A 17,961-nucleotide genomic window follows, 5' to 3' on the forward strand; every position below is an offset into this window, starting at 1 on the left:
AGTCCTCTAGCCACCAAGGCAGTCACTGCAGGACTAGCCCACTCACTCCGGCTTTGGGTCACCAGCCGTCCCACAGTGTCTGGATGCAGCCTGTCACTCAGAGAGGCACCGGGAACATGCTGCTAAGAACAGGCAGCTATCTGGGCAAAAAGACAGCAGGTGGCCTTGCTCTGACTCACAGTGGAGGTGCCCTCCATAGAGCCACACCTGAGAACTGAGGATGGTGTGCAGAGACCCGCAGAGCAGGAGCGCAGTGCAGACGACAAGCAGAGGGGACTGGACTGAGCAGGAAGCCGGCACACACACACTCACGAGTCAGTTTTTGCCTTTACAAGTAAACATCTCAAAACAGCTGCAGCCTCATCCACACATGTCACCAGACTTCATAGGACCAGGACAAACATAATGATGCCTGCGAACCACCACTTCCCATTACTGCAGGCTTCCAAGTTAACCCAGTATGACGAGTGTGCATCCACAGTTGCACCAGGGTTTTGGAGAGTATTTTGATTTGGACTCAATTTTTAAAAACTACTTTCACACGTAAAGATCAAAACTGGCTTGTCTAGAAATACTAGTACGTCTCAAATACAAATAGGTTTAACAATACTGGTTACATATATAAACAGGAACGCACCTCCCCAAACCGCGGCTGCTGAGGTGCTAGCCTCCACCGCCCCAGCAGGATGGCTGTGCCACGCAAGGGAGGTGAGGAAATGCCAGGCCAGCCGCAGGTCAGGCTGCTGGGGCAGGAGCTGCTCTGGGCATCTCCACAGCACAGGCCCAGGCCCCTCGAGTCCAGAGAAGGCTACACAGCTCCCCTCACTCCGGGAGGAACAGAGCTCACGAGGCTCAGCATTTCTTATTTGTGCAATATCCTGCAACACTCAAAAATAAACTCTGTTTTCACCTGAGAAAAATCATCCTGTTGTTCTGATTCTTTTTTTTTTTTTTTTTTCAGTGTTGAGGATGAACCCAGGATTTCACAAACACTGAGTAAATGTGTTTTTACTCCCAATCCTAACGTAAAAAACCTTTGACTACTAGACACTACTAATTCACTATCCATCCATCTTCTTACCAACTGAGAATCACATACTTCAAGTAAAATATGAGCCAAGCCCTGCCTTTGGTTGAATGTCCCCGGACCCTAAACGAGGCAGAGCCCTGGCCACGCAGGGACGTAGTACACAGCACTTCTGGGTCACAGCACGGTGGCCCACCATGAGGGCTGGCCTCTCTGGGCAGCACAAAGCTGTGCGGTGTCTCTCTCTGAGCCGGGCCTCAGAAGCCCAGGGAGAACAAGACATAGCTTTGAGCAATGCTTGCCATTTCCTGATTTTTCAGGACAATCTTGCCCTCGAGGAAGAGATCTCACTGAACCAATCCCCAGGCCCCTGCAGCCCACGCTGCCAGACCGGTTTGCCGTGGAGGCGAGAGTCAGGAGCTGCCCTGGGCAGGGGTGGGACCCCACGTCAACTGGGATTCGGCTTACCAAAGAGTTTCAGGTGAGGAAATCTCTGAAAAACAATGGTCAGAGCAAGCTGGCAACTGAGCACAGTCCTTTTCCATCTTTCCTGCAAATTAGCTTTTGATCACTGGCTGGAAGGAATTTTCTAGACGATGTACACCATTCACTGCGTTGTCCCAGTACACATCTCCGCTGCTGCATCCTAAACTTGCTCTCCAAGAAACCCCCGCTCTCCTGGAGTTGCCCCACCCCCAGCTGTCTGTGTACCAGGCTAAGGAAAGATCAGCTCTCAAAAGCAACCAACCCAACTTCAAAGTGTAAAAGGAAAAAAAAAAAAAAAAATCAGACTAAAAGACTCCTTAAGATAGATAATAGAAAACAGGGAGACTATCTTTTGCAAACCAGAACACGAAGCATTAGGGAAAGGAGGGGAAGGAGAGGGAGTACAAAGAACCAAGATGTGTTCTACACGTGTACCAAGTCCCCACAGTGCATATAACCAATCTGTACTACAAACACACTAATAAAAATAGTAAGTCAAAGAGGAACAATATAAAAATAATAAATTAAAAAGGAGCAATGTAAATTCACAATGAGGCAGGATGACAGTTAATCCAAATTTCTTCAGCAAGCAATCAGGGATGTGAGCCACTGTATCTTTCAGAACTTAGCACCCCCAGAAGTTTGTGGGAGCTTAGCAGCCCCAGGAGCTCGTGGCCTCCCAGCCACCTCTGGATGTTCCTATCAGATACTGCTATTTCAATTAGAAAAGTCCATTTTGGTCTCAACTGTTTACTTTTATAGGACACTCTGGAGAGTTTGTGAAAGTAAAGGTATCAAGATTTTATCCGGTGCCAGAATTAATGGGCTTAAAAAGCTGCTAATTAAAATGTGGTCACTCATGCTAAGGTGAGTGGGGCAGGCCTGCAGGCACACCCCAACCGATACTGGCTCAGGCTTGGCTGGGGCTCAGGCTCGCATTTGGGCGGGTGGCACAGGCTCCCGGGCAGGGAGGCCGGCAGAGTGCTCCCTGACTCACCTCCACCTCCCCCGCCACATGCCTGGAATCTGCATGGCCAGGGAAGGCAGGGCACCGCAGGTTCCCTTAAACCTGCCGAACCAGCTTGCAGTCTGTAGCAGGCACAGCCCCAAAGGACAGGGCTGACCTGCGCAGGTGGGCACAGGCCTAGCAGTAAGGGGCCTTCTTCAGCAGAAACTCGACAGAGAGCAGCACAGTTGGTGATCATGGGTTATGCCAAAGGCTGTTTAGATGGAGCGGTCATGGCAGCTAGGGCTTCACTGGGCCCGTGTGAGTTTCTATGGACAGAGGCAGGACATGGTCACACACTACTCACACTCCACATGTGGAAGTTACGGCGCTCCTAGAGAAGTGCAGCTTTCCTGAACTCTTGGGCACCTGGCTATACTGTTGGCTGCAGCCCAGCTTAACATGGCTTCCATGCCACCTACTAGGTCCCAACAGAAGCTGTACATCTTCCAAAGGATGCCGCAAGGAAGACTCAGTCCATACTGTGCCGATAGACCATCACCACCGTCACACTCACAAACACTCGCAAACAATGTCCCTCATGGGCCAAGGCCACATTTACCAGCCATTTCTCCCGAAGTCACTGGGGAGATCACACAGTGTCATGATATCAGTATAGGAGCTGAAGAAAGCATCCAGGCCCAGGAAATCCCTCCATGGGTCCGCTGCACCAGACACCCTTCGAGAATGGGGCCCAGGCTCACAGTGGCAGAGCCCTGGCCAGAGCAGACAGACTCCCTTGGCTCTCAGCCCCCTCTGCAGCAGCACCTGCCCCCATCAAAGTGCCCCAGAACCTAAGCCAAACACTACCAATCTAAGGGACTCTCACTGTTCTGAGACAGTTCACATAAACAGGAAAGCATTTTTCTTTTAATCCCTGGTTATGAGATCAGCTACCAAAGAATTGAAAAGCAAGACAAAGTGGCAGAAAAACACTTTCCCAAAACAGCACAGACAACTAAGCTTCCATCAGCAGGGCAGAGCAGCAATAGTTCAGCAGAGCTCATGAAAGACCACCTGCGGCCAGCCCAGCTGCAGGGGGAGGAGCTGGCCGCAAGGACAATGGCCAGAGGCACAATCACACCTGCTTTCCAATACTCCAGGTCTTGCTGACCTCAGAAAAGATGCTCTCCACAAGCAGCCCCAACATGGGCACCCTGTAGCCCTGTTGTACCCATCAAGGGTACACAAGCCGGGAAAGGACAGACACCTTCTCAGCTTCCTCAGAAGCATGTTATCTCCTAGGGCAGGGGCAGTACCCTTCTCCGAGGTATCTTCAATTGGAAGATGGCCCCAGCATAGCCCTGCAGGGACTACAGTGCACACAAGGCCCGCCTCTGACCCTGATAAACACAAGGTACAAAGAGATGCCTGAGAGAAGACAGCTCCTGTCACAGTACACTTGAACCCAGTGTGGTATGACCCCGTGGCCACTCACAGCTGTCCCACAGTGTAAGGGCAGCCAGATGGCAGGTAGCCACGAGCCTCATCTGAAGTACCATGGAGATTCTCAGCCAGGGAGGACCTAGGACAGCCACAGGGAACCCGAGGGCCCCAGGCAGCATCCTCCTGTTTGGTACGCCAAAACAGACAGTCCCTCATCCTTTTGGGCAGTGTGTGAAGGACTCAGCATGGCCACATACGACCCACAGCCTTGCATATGCTGAGCAAGACTCGCCACTGAGCCACACCACACACTAGCTATATGCCCAACCCTGTTATATATCTTATTTTTTGAGACAAAGTCTTGTTAAGTCGCCCAAATAGGGCTTAAACTTGCGATTCTCCTTCCTCAGCCGCCAGAATAGCTGTGATCACAGGTGGACACCTCGAGGCCTGGCTCAAGTCTACCTCTGAAACACTGTCACCTGGTTCCTTTTCCAAGTCACAGTTACCAGACAAACCTCTGTGTGTCGCACCATGAGGGAGGTTATACAGCTCCTCTGGGTCCCTGCTCAGCCCCTCAGAACTTTCTGCTTCAAGAAACTGAAGTCTCCTATCAGACTAGCACACAAAACTTCAAGAGACTCCTGTACTAAAACACCACTGTTTTGTATCTTTCCAAGTAAAAAATACCAACTCCTATCAGCTAGGCAGGGTGGCACAGGCTGAGACCTCTGCCAGGAACCCCTTCCCAGGAACCTGGCTTCCTCCCTTACGATTCTAACCAGAGCCCAGAACACCACAGCCCACACTGGAGACTAGGATCCCATTTTCCTGGTGACTCAGGAACCTGCCAGTGTGGCCTCTCTCCCCAGGGCACTCTGCTCTGCAGAGAGCTCCCCGAGGAGGCTGTGAACGACGCAGCACTCTGCAGACACCAGCAGCACACTGCCCTGCCCAACTCCAACACCCGTGTGTTCTCAACTCTCCAAGAGCAGCTGTGGATAGACCTTCCTCCCACCTGGTGCTTCCTGACTGTTTTCCAGGACCTGGGTCCACAGGGAGGAGCTGTCAGGACACTGCCTTCCACTGACCCCTGAAACCTGGACCCTATAAGTGCACTGCCCTCAAGATGACAAGCATGACCCAAAGGCTCACCTGGCAATGGCAGCCACAAAGGGTGATAGCTCCTGCGGGTCATAGGCACGTGCAAAGGCCCAGCACACGTAGCAGGCGGCATCCCTGACGTTGGCACCCACACTGCAGGCTCCTCGCTTCTCCTCATAGGTCACAGCCCTCAGGATCACAGCAACCACTGCAAAAGACATAGATAGTGAGGGCTGGCATGCCACAGTATAACATCAACAGCATCCTGTCTGCAGAAGCAAACCCCACAGGGAGGAGGGAAGCCTATCACTCAAAGCAGGTGACAGTCAGGGAAACAAACAGCAGTTCCTTCAGAAGGGCACCAGCTCCCTGCTGAGCTCCAAAAGCTGAAGCTGACCTGAGCATTAGGAAGGTGAAAACCACATGTGATGGGAGAAAGACCTGAGCTCTGTAGGTCCCCAGTGCCCACGGATAAGGCAGAAAGATCTAACCCTTGTCTCCTGACAGCAGCAGGGCCTCAACGGCCTCCAGGGAAAGAGGCCATGCACAGTGCACTGCAGCCTCAGGAGCTAGGACTCCGCTGCTCCATGAGCCTCACCATCTGTAATGCCTGCGACCATCACAGTGGTGTAAGGAACACTGCAGAAAGCTGTCTGGTCCTGTGAACACTGAAGTCACACCTGCGACTGCTGACAAGGATCGCAGCAGAGCCTGAGCCTGAGCCCTGTGAGTCCAGGAGTCCCTCTGGCCCCAGCGCCTCTGCAGTTACCTATTTTGTTTACTAGGAGTATCTGGGGAGGATCTGCTTGCTAGAAACATGCACATTAGTTAAAAATAAGATAAGCCAGGCGTAGTGGCACATCCCTGAATCCCGGCCCTCTAGAAGGCTGAGGCAGGAGGACTGAAACTTCAAACCCATTCTGGGTAACTTAGTGACCTTGCAGGAACCTGTCTCAAAATTTAATTATTATTATTTTTTTTAATGTATTTACGACAGGGTCTACAGGGTCTCACTACATAGATCAGACTCCCAGTGATTCTGTTTTCAGCCTCGCAAGTGCTGGAATTACAGGTACATGCCACCATGCCCAGTCTCAATCACTATCTCAGGGTGCCCCGGGGGCGGGGACCACACAGCAAGCCCGGGATTGAACCCTGGCCACTGCACTCTGCCTAAGCAGGCGCTTTACCAAAATTTAAATTTTTAAAGGGCAAAGGCCATAACATAGTGTGAAGACCATGGGTTTAATTACCAGTATTGGAGAAGATCAATTATACTTATTAAAGTACTTTGTAAATAAACCAATCTTCTTAAAAGTGACCATAGTAAGAAAAGGTTAAAAAATATTTTTTTAAAAAATCTTAAAAATATTTAATTCAAGGATAGAATCAATTTTTTTTAAAAAAGTCATAACAAGTAAAATTTTTTGAAAGACTAAGCTAAAAATTCCAGTTTATTGATTCAAATTACCCAACTACAACGCCATATTTAGAACACTAAATAGCCCACACTGACATTTAAAAACTATTAAAAATAAAAGCACAGCCAGGTGCTACGGCTCACACTGTAATCTTAGGTACTGGGGATTAGAAGGGTCATAAATTTGAGCCCAGGCTGAGCAGAATGGCAAGACCTTGTCTCAAAAATACAACATAAAATGGGGTAGAGGCGTAGCTCAGTACTTCCTGGGTTCAATCCCCAGTACTGAAAGAAAAAATAATTAAAAGTATGTGACCATTCTCACAGAGGCAATGGAGACACTTCTGTGTCCGCGTGCTAGAGCCACCTGGCAGAACTGCTCCTGTGTCAGCAAATGACTGACGACACAGGTCAGCACAAGCACCAGGAGAGGCCATAAGGGCGCCCCGCTGTCAGCACACATTCTGTCAGTGTCCTGGACATAGCAAGCTGCGGTGGCTACAGTCTGTGGAGGTCACCCCAGACCAATCCGGAGGGGGAGATAAGCCCCTAACAGCAGCCAGAGGATGCAGCTCAACAGCCAGCAGCAGACAGACACTGCCCAGCACACCCCACGAGCCTGCTCCACAGCACCAGCCTCGTGGCTGCTCAGACCCATCCTGAGAGACAGAACCCAGACAAAATTCACCAAAAGCAGGACCTCAAACAGTATATAGAACCTCCTTCTACCTTTCTGCTCTAAAGACTTTTACTCTATAAAATAGCACCCCAAATACTGATATGATTCAAGACAGCTTATTTTTACAAATACACAGTGATTATTTTTTTTAAAGCTTATAAATTTGCTTTTTATAAGTTTACTTAAAACTACACCAATGAACTCTCCCATGGAAAAGCCTCACAGACACTGTTACGTGCACTTCCACTAGGAGGGAGGCCCATGTCTGCACACAGGATGAGCCACAGGCCAGGGCCACACAGTGTTCTGAGCAAGCAAAGGAACCACACAGTTCCCACAGACGCCTAGGCCACCCAGCCTGATTCTGGCCTCCTCTTCACCCTGCTATGAACCCTAGCAAGGCCCAGCCCCCTGCATAGTCTCTCTCATCCCAGCACACCTCAGTCCCTCACAGACATCCAGGGGACTACCCAGGGGGTCAGAGAGCAAGTCAATCTCCTGTGTACACTCTGAACTGTCACACCACGGCTGCTGTCCCTGATTTCTCCACATCCTAGTCCAGCAACCACATTGCACCCTGTCCTTCCTGCCTAATCCAAGCCCAGAAGGCACCGTGTGACCATACAAACCAGCTTACCACCTCCCTCGGAGAGTGCCAATCCCACCCCGCCCAACGCCACCCAACTCCCACAGCAGAGTGGACACTGGGCCTTCCCACAGGGGAGGAAGCCACAGAGCAGGGGGACTGCCTGTGGCCCCTGTAAATGCTTCACACCCACCTCGTCCACACAGAGCACCTCACTGGGTTCACACAAGCTTTAAAAAAAGCTAACCCAATGAAACTTCAACAGCCACATCTAACCAAGACCTCACCTAGAGCTGAAAAGAGTCTGTAAGGCTGGCAAGCCATGCACAACCCCACCCGGAGAAATGCAGCTGGCATGGAATTACTCCCAGTGTGCTACTGTCACTCAAACTCACTCAGTGCCCGAGCAATGTCAACATTAATCGGTAGTGGCGATGGGAAGGCAGGGCCCCACGGTGCAGCTTCTGCTGGCCTGACTTCCTGGACTCCCTCATGGGACTGCCCAGATGCTCTAGGCAAGGCCAGTCGGACAGTCCATGGCCTCAGGGAAACCTGGATGCCCTCTCCAAGTGTCAATTACTGTTCCACAGGACAAAATCAATTTCTGAGCAGAGTACTATAAGAGGCAGCACCAGCAGTCCCAACCCCTCCACACAGGTCCTACAGCAGCTCCCCAAGGAAGCTGCTCAGCGTCCCCCAAGAGGACCCTGTGCAGCACTGTGCAGCCCAGCAGGGAGGCCAGGCTCTGCTCCCAGGCTGAAAGGACATCGTTCTGCAAAACACCCTTTGCACGACCGAGGGAGGCAAACCAGCCATGAGAATCAAAAATGTCAGGTCTGTATCTGCTCATGGCTCCTGTCTAAATAGGTACATACTCTCAGGGTTGGGAAGACCCAGCTGCAGGAGTCCACCCAGTCTACATCTCTGCCTGGAGGGATCCACCCTGTGCAGGGGTGCAGAAGCCAGTGCTAAGGTACCCACTACATCCTGATTGCTGTCCAGCCATGTCGTGGGCTCTGCCTGGACTTCCAATGTCAGCAGGGTGCTAAGTCAAAGAAGCAGAGAGCAAAGCCTTGGTCCACCACCAGCACTGCCCCATGTTATCCATCACATGTCCTCACGACTGTCCTGTACTCTCCCAAGACACCCAAGGACCTCCAGGGCCACAGTCAACACCAGGATTAGAAGCACAGCCACCTATGAGACTGACTTGCAGAAAGTGGAGCAACTCAGGTGAGACAGCAAGATGACAGACCCTATAACCAGAAAAGGAAACCAGCTGCTGGCTCTGACTCATTCCTGAGAGTGAGAGTGCAGCCTCTGCCACATAAGGGAAGCTCCAGGAGACCAAGCTAGGCCAGCCTCAGTGGCACCTGAAAATGGGCTCACCCAAGGTTGGGATATGTGCGCCAGAAACTCTTTGCATCAAACTCTATATAGTCATTATCAGAGAAAAGATTCAAAAGCTAACAACTCTTTCCAAAGCCAATAGATTTAAAATAAGGAAACTGTTCACTAGCTTTAAACAAAACCCTTTCTCGTGGTTCCAATTACATGCTGCAAATGCATGTCAGATATTACCTACCCAGAGGGCTTCCTTTTGGCTACCCAGGGCCCAGTGAGGTAACCTAAGTGCCCTTCTCCCAGACAGCACGTCATTTGCTTAATGCCAACTGCCTAAGGAGAAGCAGCCCCAGGAGAGAAGCATCTCAGCTCTTCGAGCCCCATGTCCCACTACAGGCTCCACAGAGCCTGAGTACCTAGGGACAGAGGACTGGGCATGTTCTGCAGATGCAGAAACATTAGTTTCATGGAGGTCACTCTTCATGAGCAGCCACTGAACAGCACACATGTTAAGGCAAGCCATCACTCAGACACAAGTGGCCTGTGGCTCCAGTGAGCATGTCTGATGCAGACCTTGCCGCACTCTCCACCCTGAACTGGACAGTGGGGAGTGTGCACTGCTGTCGGGCCAGCGGCAGTAAAGACACTTTCCCACAGGCTCCTCTAGCACAGGCTGGACTGCTCATGGGAGAGCCTCCCAGACTGAACCTGAGCCACCCCACAGGAGAGCCAGGGTGGGCCTCTCACAGGCCTGGGAGCAACCAGCTTTTCAGAGCCACAGAACTCGCCACCTGTACCAACAGGCATCATACTGCCCTTGAGAAAGCAGTGCAGGTTGCTCAGAAAAATGCCCATGCTGAGATCACTGCGGGCAGGAGGGAAGTAAGGGGCAGAACATCTTCGGGACGCAGCAGGGCTACCAGAGGCCCTTGCTGGACTGCAGCTGCACAGTAATATAGGTGGGGGAGCAGACATGGGCACCCCATCTGCCCTTGGAGGTTCAAGGAATGGCCCCAGGCACACGCTCTGTACAAGACACACCTTGCAAGTGTCCTGGGTCTGCCTCCCTATAGGCCTCAGGTACTCACTCAGCCCACTCTCCTTCCATGCAAAGGCCCATGTCTGTGAGATCCAGAAATATGCCCCCTGACCCACCACGCATCTGCAGAGGGCCAGGTGGCCTCTCCCAGCCAGGTGTCCTAGGTTCCCATGGCCCTGGTTAGAGATACTGTCTTTACCATGCCACAAAGCAGACACTGCAAAGGCCCTTCGGCAAAAAGAAATGCAGTTACAGGAAAAAAAGTAGGTCCACATCAGCCAACATGTCACCTGGAGGACCTTCAGAAATGCTAAGAGTCACAGAACAAGATGAAGGCAAAGAACAACCACATCCTAACCCAGTGCCAAGGGCAGGGCCTGCCATGCCACACCTAATATGCCATCTGAGAGCCCCACAGCACCCACACCCCCTTCCCACAGTTACTACTTTCTGGTGGTATAACAGCAAGACATGCAAACCCACATCTGTCCCAACAGTGGGAGACTAGGGACACTCTTGACAGACAGTAAGAAGTCCAGATGTACTCTGGTCTTCCCTATCCCTACACATTACCTGCCCAAGTCTGTGCTACCCTAGGAAGCCCCTGCACTTGTGATGCTCACAGCAGGGAGGGTCAGCCTTTCAGGAGAGCCTGTTGAAACATTTAAAAAAAATTTTTTTTTCACCGTGTGCAGGATAGGGCAAATTTGAGGCCAGCCTACACAACACAGGCTAGACCCTGTCTCAAAAAGATACTCATATTTTTGACAAGTCAGGGCACCTGCCTGTCCAGCAGGATAGAAGCCACCTTGGAATCTTAGTCATCATCTACAGCACAGGCTCTGGGCAGGGAAACACTCTGTGGCCTCTGAAATGAGACAGTCCCCAAGGCCCATCTGAGGGTTGACAGCAACTGACCCAAAAGACACCGTGGAGACACCAGAGTCACTTCCACTATGCCCCTCTCCCCAACATAATCTCAAAGACCTCAACCAAAAGGCTTGAGCCCTCTGCCAAAGTAAGTGCCTAAGTGCATGGCTCCTCCTCCATGTTTCCTGCGCTGTCAAACCAAGTCAGCTTAGAGCATCCTTCCAAGGGAGCAAAGGGAGCAAGTTTCTCACAATGGTCCAGAGTGTGTGTGTGTGTGAGGGGTGCCACAATAAGCCCACGGGGGGGCGGGGGGGTTCTACCTCTGAGGAGGTCCCATAATTCCCCGAGGAAGGACCATCAGCTGGTGGAGGCACTCAGCCTGTCCCCACCGTTAGTCAAAGCCAGGGCACCAGCCCACAGCTCTCACAACCATGTGGGACACTGGCCTCCACCAAGGCTGCTCAGCACTCAGCGTGGTTGAGGCCCTTTCTCAGCAAGCACCCCCCACTGACCTTGGCTGGTTAAATACCCCCAGAATAAGGACCATCACTCCTACCAAGAATGACTCTAGCTCCTTCTGTCTGACTGGCTCATCACCCTCACTATGGACCAGCAGCCACCACAGGGACAAGAGCAACAGGCCGCTGTGGAATGTGAATGTAGGGATACCACAAGGGAGGCGCCTCCAGGAGCAGGGGTGTGATGCTGGGCTCACAGTGCCACTGGCACTGAAACACCCTCAGCTAATGACAGAGTGGCCTGGTACAACAACTTAAAAGAAGCAAAAACAAGCGTCCTGGAGGATTAAAGGCTTAACCAGGAAGTCAGGACCAGTTCTGCTCTGACTCATGACCGTGGGTCCCCAGCCTCAGGGCCCAGACCTCCGAGGCCCGAGACAGTGACCCTGGCTCCAGCCCTTGGAACACTGGAGGACCTTGATGATCATGGGGCTCGAGACACGCCCTGACCAGAGTTTCAAGTCAGCAGCCCCAACCCACAGGGCCAAGGAAGAGGTCAGTGCAAAGGTCAGATAGAAGGCACCTCTGAGAAGGTGGCACGTCCCCAGTGCACAGCGAATGACATGGCTCGCATCTGTCTTTAGCCAAGCCACCTGGCTTCTTTCTGCCAAACGTACCACATATCTGTGAATCTATCGGGCCGCTGCCTAATGGGTGAGATGACACAGTCCACAGGGAGGACCTGAACTCTTCCTGCCATTTTCCCGCAAGAACGGCAGCTTCCTAACAATGCTCAGATGCCTGGCAGGATTCTGAACTCTAGCTTCCACCATCAGTCTGCACCACGAGCTTCTTAGATCTCTTACTACTCAAGTCACAGAGCAGTTCCACTCCCCGACACAGGACTCAACACTCACTCTCCACCAGACTTGCTCTTCCTTGAAAGCCAAGAGATGCTGGAGCTGGGGAGGACAGCCCTGAGGACTGTGGGGCCTCACAGGCCACACAAACGCACCACAGCACAGGTGGAAGTTGGGAGTGAGGCTGTGGCCCAGGCTCCCGGGCGGGACCCGAAAGCCCCATCACACTACAGCACATGCCACAAACTGCACACGTGCAGGCAGCAGGCCCATTCCCATCACAGCTCTTCACACACCACGAGGGCCGGGGAGCGCGACAGCACAGAGAACCCAGGAAACCTCCCACTGGCATGCTCTTCCAGGAGGAACACACAGGCTGCCTGCCAGTCCGGCAACAGAGAGCTCGAAATGCAACCCTGAAATGGGAGAGACAGACTCTCTGGCTGTCTCAGCTGCACAACTCCCACCAAGACTGCCACCATGCTTCCTATCCCTGTCCGACAGGCCAGCTAGGAAGACACAGAGGACAGCAAACATCCTTTATCCAAATGGTATAAATGTCATCAGTGTCAAAAACCACAGAAAGCTGTAGGCGGAACCACACCAAGAGCTCCACACCGTCCAGCAAAATGGCACTGTCCACACTCACACACCACAGTTCTGCTCTGACCCAAAGCCCAAAATAACAAAGACAAGCCATGTGACACAGTAGCAAGGCTTTACAGTTTACACAGCTCCCACGGACGTGGGTCAAATGTAAACTCTGAGACGGACATCACTTTGACATGCTAACACTTATGAGGACATACACACACACTCCTGTACCCAAAAAACCTTTGCACAAAAAGAGCTAAAAATTAAGAGTTAAGACAATGGTATAGATTTTGCATTAAAATGGTACAATATGAAATACTGTCAAGGGTACAGAAGACCAACAGGTGGGAGAAACCTGCTGCAAACCTTACTAGGGTTTTTAGTATCCAGACTATAGCAAGAACTTTTACAATTCAATACTAAAAGTCTAGGTTAAAACTGGACAAAGGGTCAGGGATACAGATCAGTGACACAAGCACTTGCCTGGCAAGCACAAGGTCCTGAGTTCAATTCCTGGTACAAAAAAAAACTTGGCAAAATACGGACAGACATTTGTCCCGACATACCAACAGCCAAAAAGCACATGAACAGATACTCAACATTGTCAGGAAGGGAAACGCAAATCAAACTCACAGCAAGATGGCTCCTCAGGCCCACCAGATTGGGTATAATTTTTTCACAAAGGACAAGAAAAGGTATCGGTGAAGGTGCAGAGAAAGTGGCCAATGTGTACTGCTGGGAAGACAAGGCAGCTGCAGAGGACCGCCCTGTGGCCCAGCAGGGTGTCACCTCAGGAAACAGCAATTCCTCTACCCCTGCACATCCGCAGCAGCACTGCCCACACAACCAGGAGGCGGGGAAACCCAGATGCAACCACTGACAAGTAGATATATCCCAATGGCTCGTGCATGGGATGAGACAGCACTCAGCATAAGCGGGAATGGCAGCCCAAGAGGCAGTGAACCCTGACATTGTCATACTCAGTACAAAAAGCCATGGCTCAAAAGGTCACACTGTAAAGATTTACTCTCAGAGAACTTGCAGAACAAGTGAACTCACAGAGACAGCACAGACTGCCGGGATCAAGGTGCAGCAGTGCTGGGCCCTAGCTCTTCCCAGGTGACAATGATGTCCTGGCACTAGGAGGAAGAGGCAGGCTGGCAACGTCACACATGCACCAGGTGCTCCTGAACTACTGACTTTCAAGTGGTTGGTGGTGGACTTCATATGAAATTTCATACCAATTTTTTTTGTTTGTTTGTTTGTTTGTTTTTTTGTGGAACCGGGGATTGAACTCAGGCCCTTGCACTTGCCAGGGAAGTGCTTATTCCACTGAGCCATCTCCCCAGCCCCCAATTTTTTTTGAGAGTTACTACAAAGTGTTTTTTTAAGAGCCCTCACTCACCCTTCCTGACACTTAATGCTTAAGCTGTCATGTGGAGCAGGCAAGAACGAGAAGCCAGGGTCATGGTGGTCCATGTGACATAAGGAAGGGACCCTAAGGTGGACAGCCCACTAGGGTATGGAGCCATGAGCAGATTGAGGGCCAGTCTGGATAGGGGCTCAGCACCACGGGATGAGAAAAGTCACAGGGCAGTGCTATGGTTTGAATGATTGTGTGCCCCCAAAACTTACATGCAGAAATCCTAACTGAAGGCTATCGTGGGAGGGGCCTTCTGGCCAGTGATGTGTGAACACCACTGGAGTCCAGAGGATTGTCCCCTGCCACCACCATCCCGCGCACACACACAGCCCACATCCAGTCACATGAGGACACAAGAAGGAGCCCTCGGGAATCTAACTAGCGGCCTCAGGGCACTAATCTGGCCCGCACCTTCACCAGGAGCTCCCCCTCCAAAACTGCAGGAGATCAGCGTCTGGTTCTCAGGGCACACAGACATGGATCCTGGTACACAAAACAGGAGGGTTCCCTGCACAGGCATCTCCATGGGGCCTACAGAAGGGTAAGCAGAAAACAAACCCATGCACACCCGATCTAAACCAACAAGAGGCTTAGATTACAGCGTTTTTCAGATAATAGTTTGTAAAACTCTATATAACATATTTAATAAAACATGAAATTGAAAGTGAGCTACCCATAAGATACTAAAAATAGGCAATTTTAGACATGTTAATAAAAAACCCATTACACACAATACATTACACTGTATTCAGAAGTATAATGTAGTAAAACACACAGTCACTGAAATTAAAAAAACACAATGTCTAGCTTTGACATAGGAAAAGCAGGTAAGACAATCTGGTAGAGAGAAGACAGAACTGAAGAGTTTACAGAACATGAAAGTCAGAAGGAAAAGGGGTCAAGAAGGCAGAATAAAAAAATTTTGGGACTACCGAAATATGTAAGTCAGATAAAGAAAACAGCTACACAAGAGAAACAAATCTAAATCATGTTGGAACTATACAACTCCAGAAACAAGAAAAAAATCTCAGGACTGGCCAAATAGCTCAGCTGACTAAAGTGCCTGCAAGCAGGCGCAGGGGCCAGAGGTTTGATCCCCAGGCCTGCCATGCTGTGGCCCCTACTCCCCGGGGCACCGAAAAGGCAATTGAGACTGGGCACAGTAGCCCACGCCTGTAATCCCAGCTCTTGGGAGGCTGTAAACAGGAGAATCACTATGAGTCTGATCTAGTAGTGAAGACCTGAACACCCTATAGACCCTCCCTAAAATACAGAAGAAAAAGAAAAAAGAAAAAACAAATTAAAGAAAAATCCCAAGCATAGCCCCAGAGAAGATGCAGCTCCCACATGGGCCCGGTGCTCCCAACACACACCGCTGCTGACAAGGAGCCAGGAGACGGCTGCTCCCACAAACCCAGGCACAGGAGAAACATGGTCCCACTGTGTACTCAGAATGCATGGCCACAGGTCCAGCCTCCAGGAACATGGGCTAAAGGATATTCCCACACAGTAACTGAGACATTTGTCATCAATGCTTTCAATGAAGAAACTTTCAAGGAACAGTAATAAAATTGTTCCAAAGTTGACTTCTGAGATGCAGAAAGGGATACTGTGCCAAAAATATTATCTTTAGGGGAAGAAAGATTAAACATTGTCTTTAAAAATAATAATGCCTGGTTAGGCTCAATGGCACATACCTATAATCCCAGTAACTCTGGAAGCTGAGGCAAGAGGCTTAACGGCTCAAGGCCAGCCTGGCCATCTTGGCAAGCAAGATTCTGTCTCAAAAAGGGGTCATGGGGTAGAGATACAGCTCAGTGTTCTCCGGGTTCAACCCCCAGTGCTACGAAACAACAACAATAATAACCATTCAACAAAAAGAACTAAGAACTTGACAAATGTACTAGATGGTGTGAGAAAGTGTGCTGTGTGTGACCCTAGTGCAGGCTAAGCAACTAACTTCTTTCTTCAGATGTTCCCAACATAGCCTAAGATCACCATTAAGGAAAAAGGCAAATATATAAATTCTAAACCAACAGTTTGCCACTTTCAACTGAAACTCAATGCCTCAGCAGCCCAACGATGTTGCTTTGTGATCTAGAGATTTGGGCCGCGCGCTATGACTCGTCAACACTCCTCATGGCCTGCTGTGCAGCATCCCATGCACGGAAGGACGGGCATCCTCTAACTGGCAGCTACAGGGTTCCTCACAAATCCAAAGGATCAGCTGCCACTTCTCCTGGTTGGGTATTATATACAAACAACATCACACAAGAAAGTGTATGTGTGTGTATCAGCTTTGGTTTCTCACTGTAATTGATATTACAGAGGGCTACTCTGAGCCCTCAGGAGGACACCCAGTTTGTCCACTTCTCTACTTTTGCTCTGCATGGCTTAAACAATGACTTAGAAACCTGTATCAGCCCAGAGCTGCCACCACCACCACCACCACACGAGCTGAAGCCATGAACGGGCACTGAGGCTGTGGCAGACGGCCCAGCCTGTGCCAGTCTCCAACCAGAGAGGTGAAGTGCTGCAGGGGCCAGGAAGGATCATCCCAACCAGTGCCCTGATGCAGCCTCTTCATTTCTACCTCAGGCACACAAAGTCCTCTCGTTCCTGGCTGAGCCACCTGCGTGAAAAGCCCCCAGTAGGGTACCCACAGGGTACTACCGCGGAAGGACGCTCCGCACCACAGTGCAGAGAAGCGGCAGCTGGAGGCGGGCTCTGGGCTCACTTGACTAAGGCTGTGCCCCTGGGAAACCGTGAGGATTCACGATCCACGATCAAGCCTTTGCTGAGAGCGATGCTAGCACACGGCACCTGAAGGGCAACTCATACCTAATCCTCACTTTCAGAACAGTGCATCAACTTGTGATAAGAGCACCCTAAAAAGCAAAACAAAAATGTCAACTATGAAATGAGCGGAAACCACCGCTCAGGAGGAGCAAGGACGTGGGCCAAACGAACATGCAAAAGTAAGAATGAAGATGCACTGCAGCCAGGCATACTGGCACACATCTGTAATCGCAGCACTCGGGGAGGCTGAAGTGGGAGGACCACAAGTTTGAGCCTTGCGGGGCAATTTAGTAAATTAACAAGACACTTTCTCAAAATTTAAAACTAAAAAAAGGCTAGAATGTAGCTCAGTGTGAAGGCCCTGGGCTCAATCCCTGGTGTTGAGGAAAAAAAGAGTGTATCTTAGTTAACTGGGGATATAGCTCAGTGGCACAGTGCTTGCCTGGCAAATGCAAGGTTGTGAGTCTGATTCCCAGTGTACACAAAAATAGTGGGGGGTAGCCCTTATGGCAGCAGGCAGAGGAGACAACTACAGAGAAGCCAAGATTGGGAGTGGGCTGAGGGAGGGTGGGCCTAGGGAATATCTTCCCCAGGAATCTGTCTGTTCATCCAGATATTTATTTTGTCTCTTATGGGAGCTACCATATATGTAGCATGACAGTAATAAAAAGCGTGAGTGCTGCTTCCTTCACTGGCCCAGCTCAGTTTGCCAGTGATTCCTATCGGTGGCTGTGAGTAGCTCAGAGGTCCCGTATGATGAACACTGCTCCTGGAGAGCAGCAGGTCTGAGAGACGACAGGTGAGGGCTGTGAGCCCCTACAGTGCTGCGCGAGCAGCCCAGGCGCGAGCAGCCCAGGCGCGAGCAGCCCAGGCGCGAGCA

General features: G+C 50.8%; 1 protein-coding gene across 2 annotated transcripts in view; it reads right to left on the reverse strand.

The window, feature by feature from the left end:
- The window catches only part of Tbcd (tubulin folding cofactor D), a 163,195-nt gene that overhangs the window by 53,380 nt on the left and 91,854 nt on the right, over window positions 1-17,961 (reverse strand). For both annotated transcript variants that reach the window (XR_002817683.1, XM_023699333.1), the window contains exon 14: window positions 5,061-5,217. Coding sequence is in view for 1 of the 2 variants with exons in the window: in XM_023699333.1 (XP_023555101.1) it covers window positions 5,061-5,217 (157 nt within the window). In the remaining variant the exon portion in view is untranslated. The remainder of the gene's footprint in view (window positions 1-5,060; window positions 5,218-17,961) is intronic.

The sequence above is a fragment of the Octodon degus genome, unplaced genomic scaffold (genome assembly GCF_000260255.1).
Source record: "Octodon degus isolate 3935 unplaced genomic scaffold, OctDeg1.0 scaffold00112, whole genome shotgun sequence".
Classification (NCBI taxonomy): Eukaryota; Metazoa; Chordata; class Mammalia; order Rodentia; family Octodontidae; genus Octodon; species Octodon degus.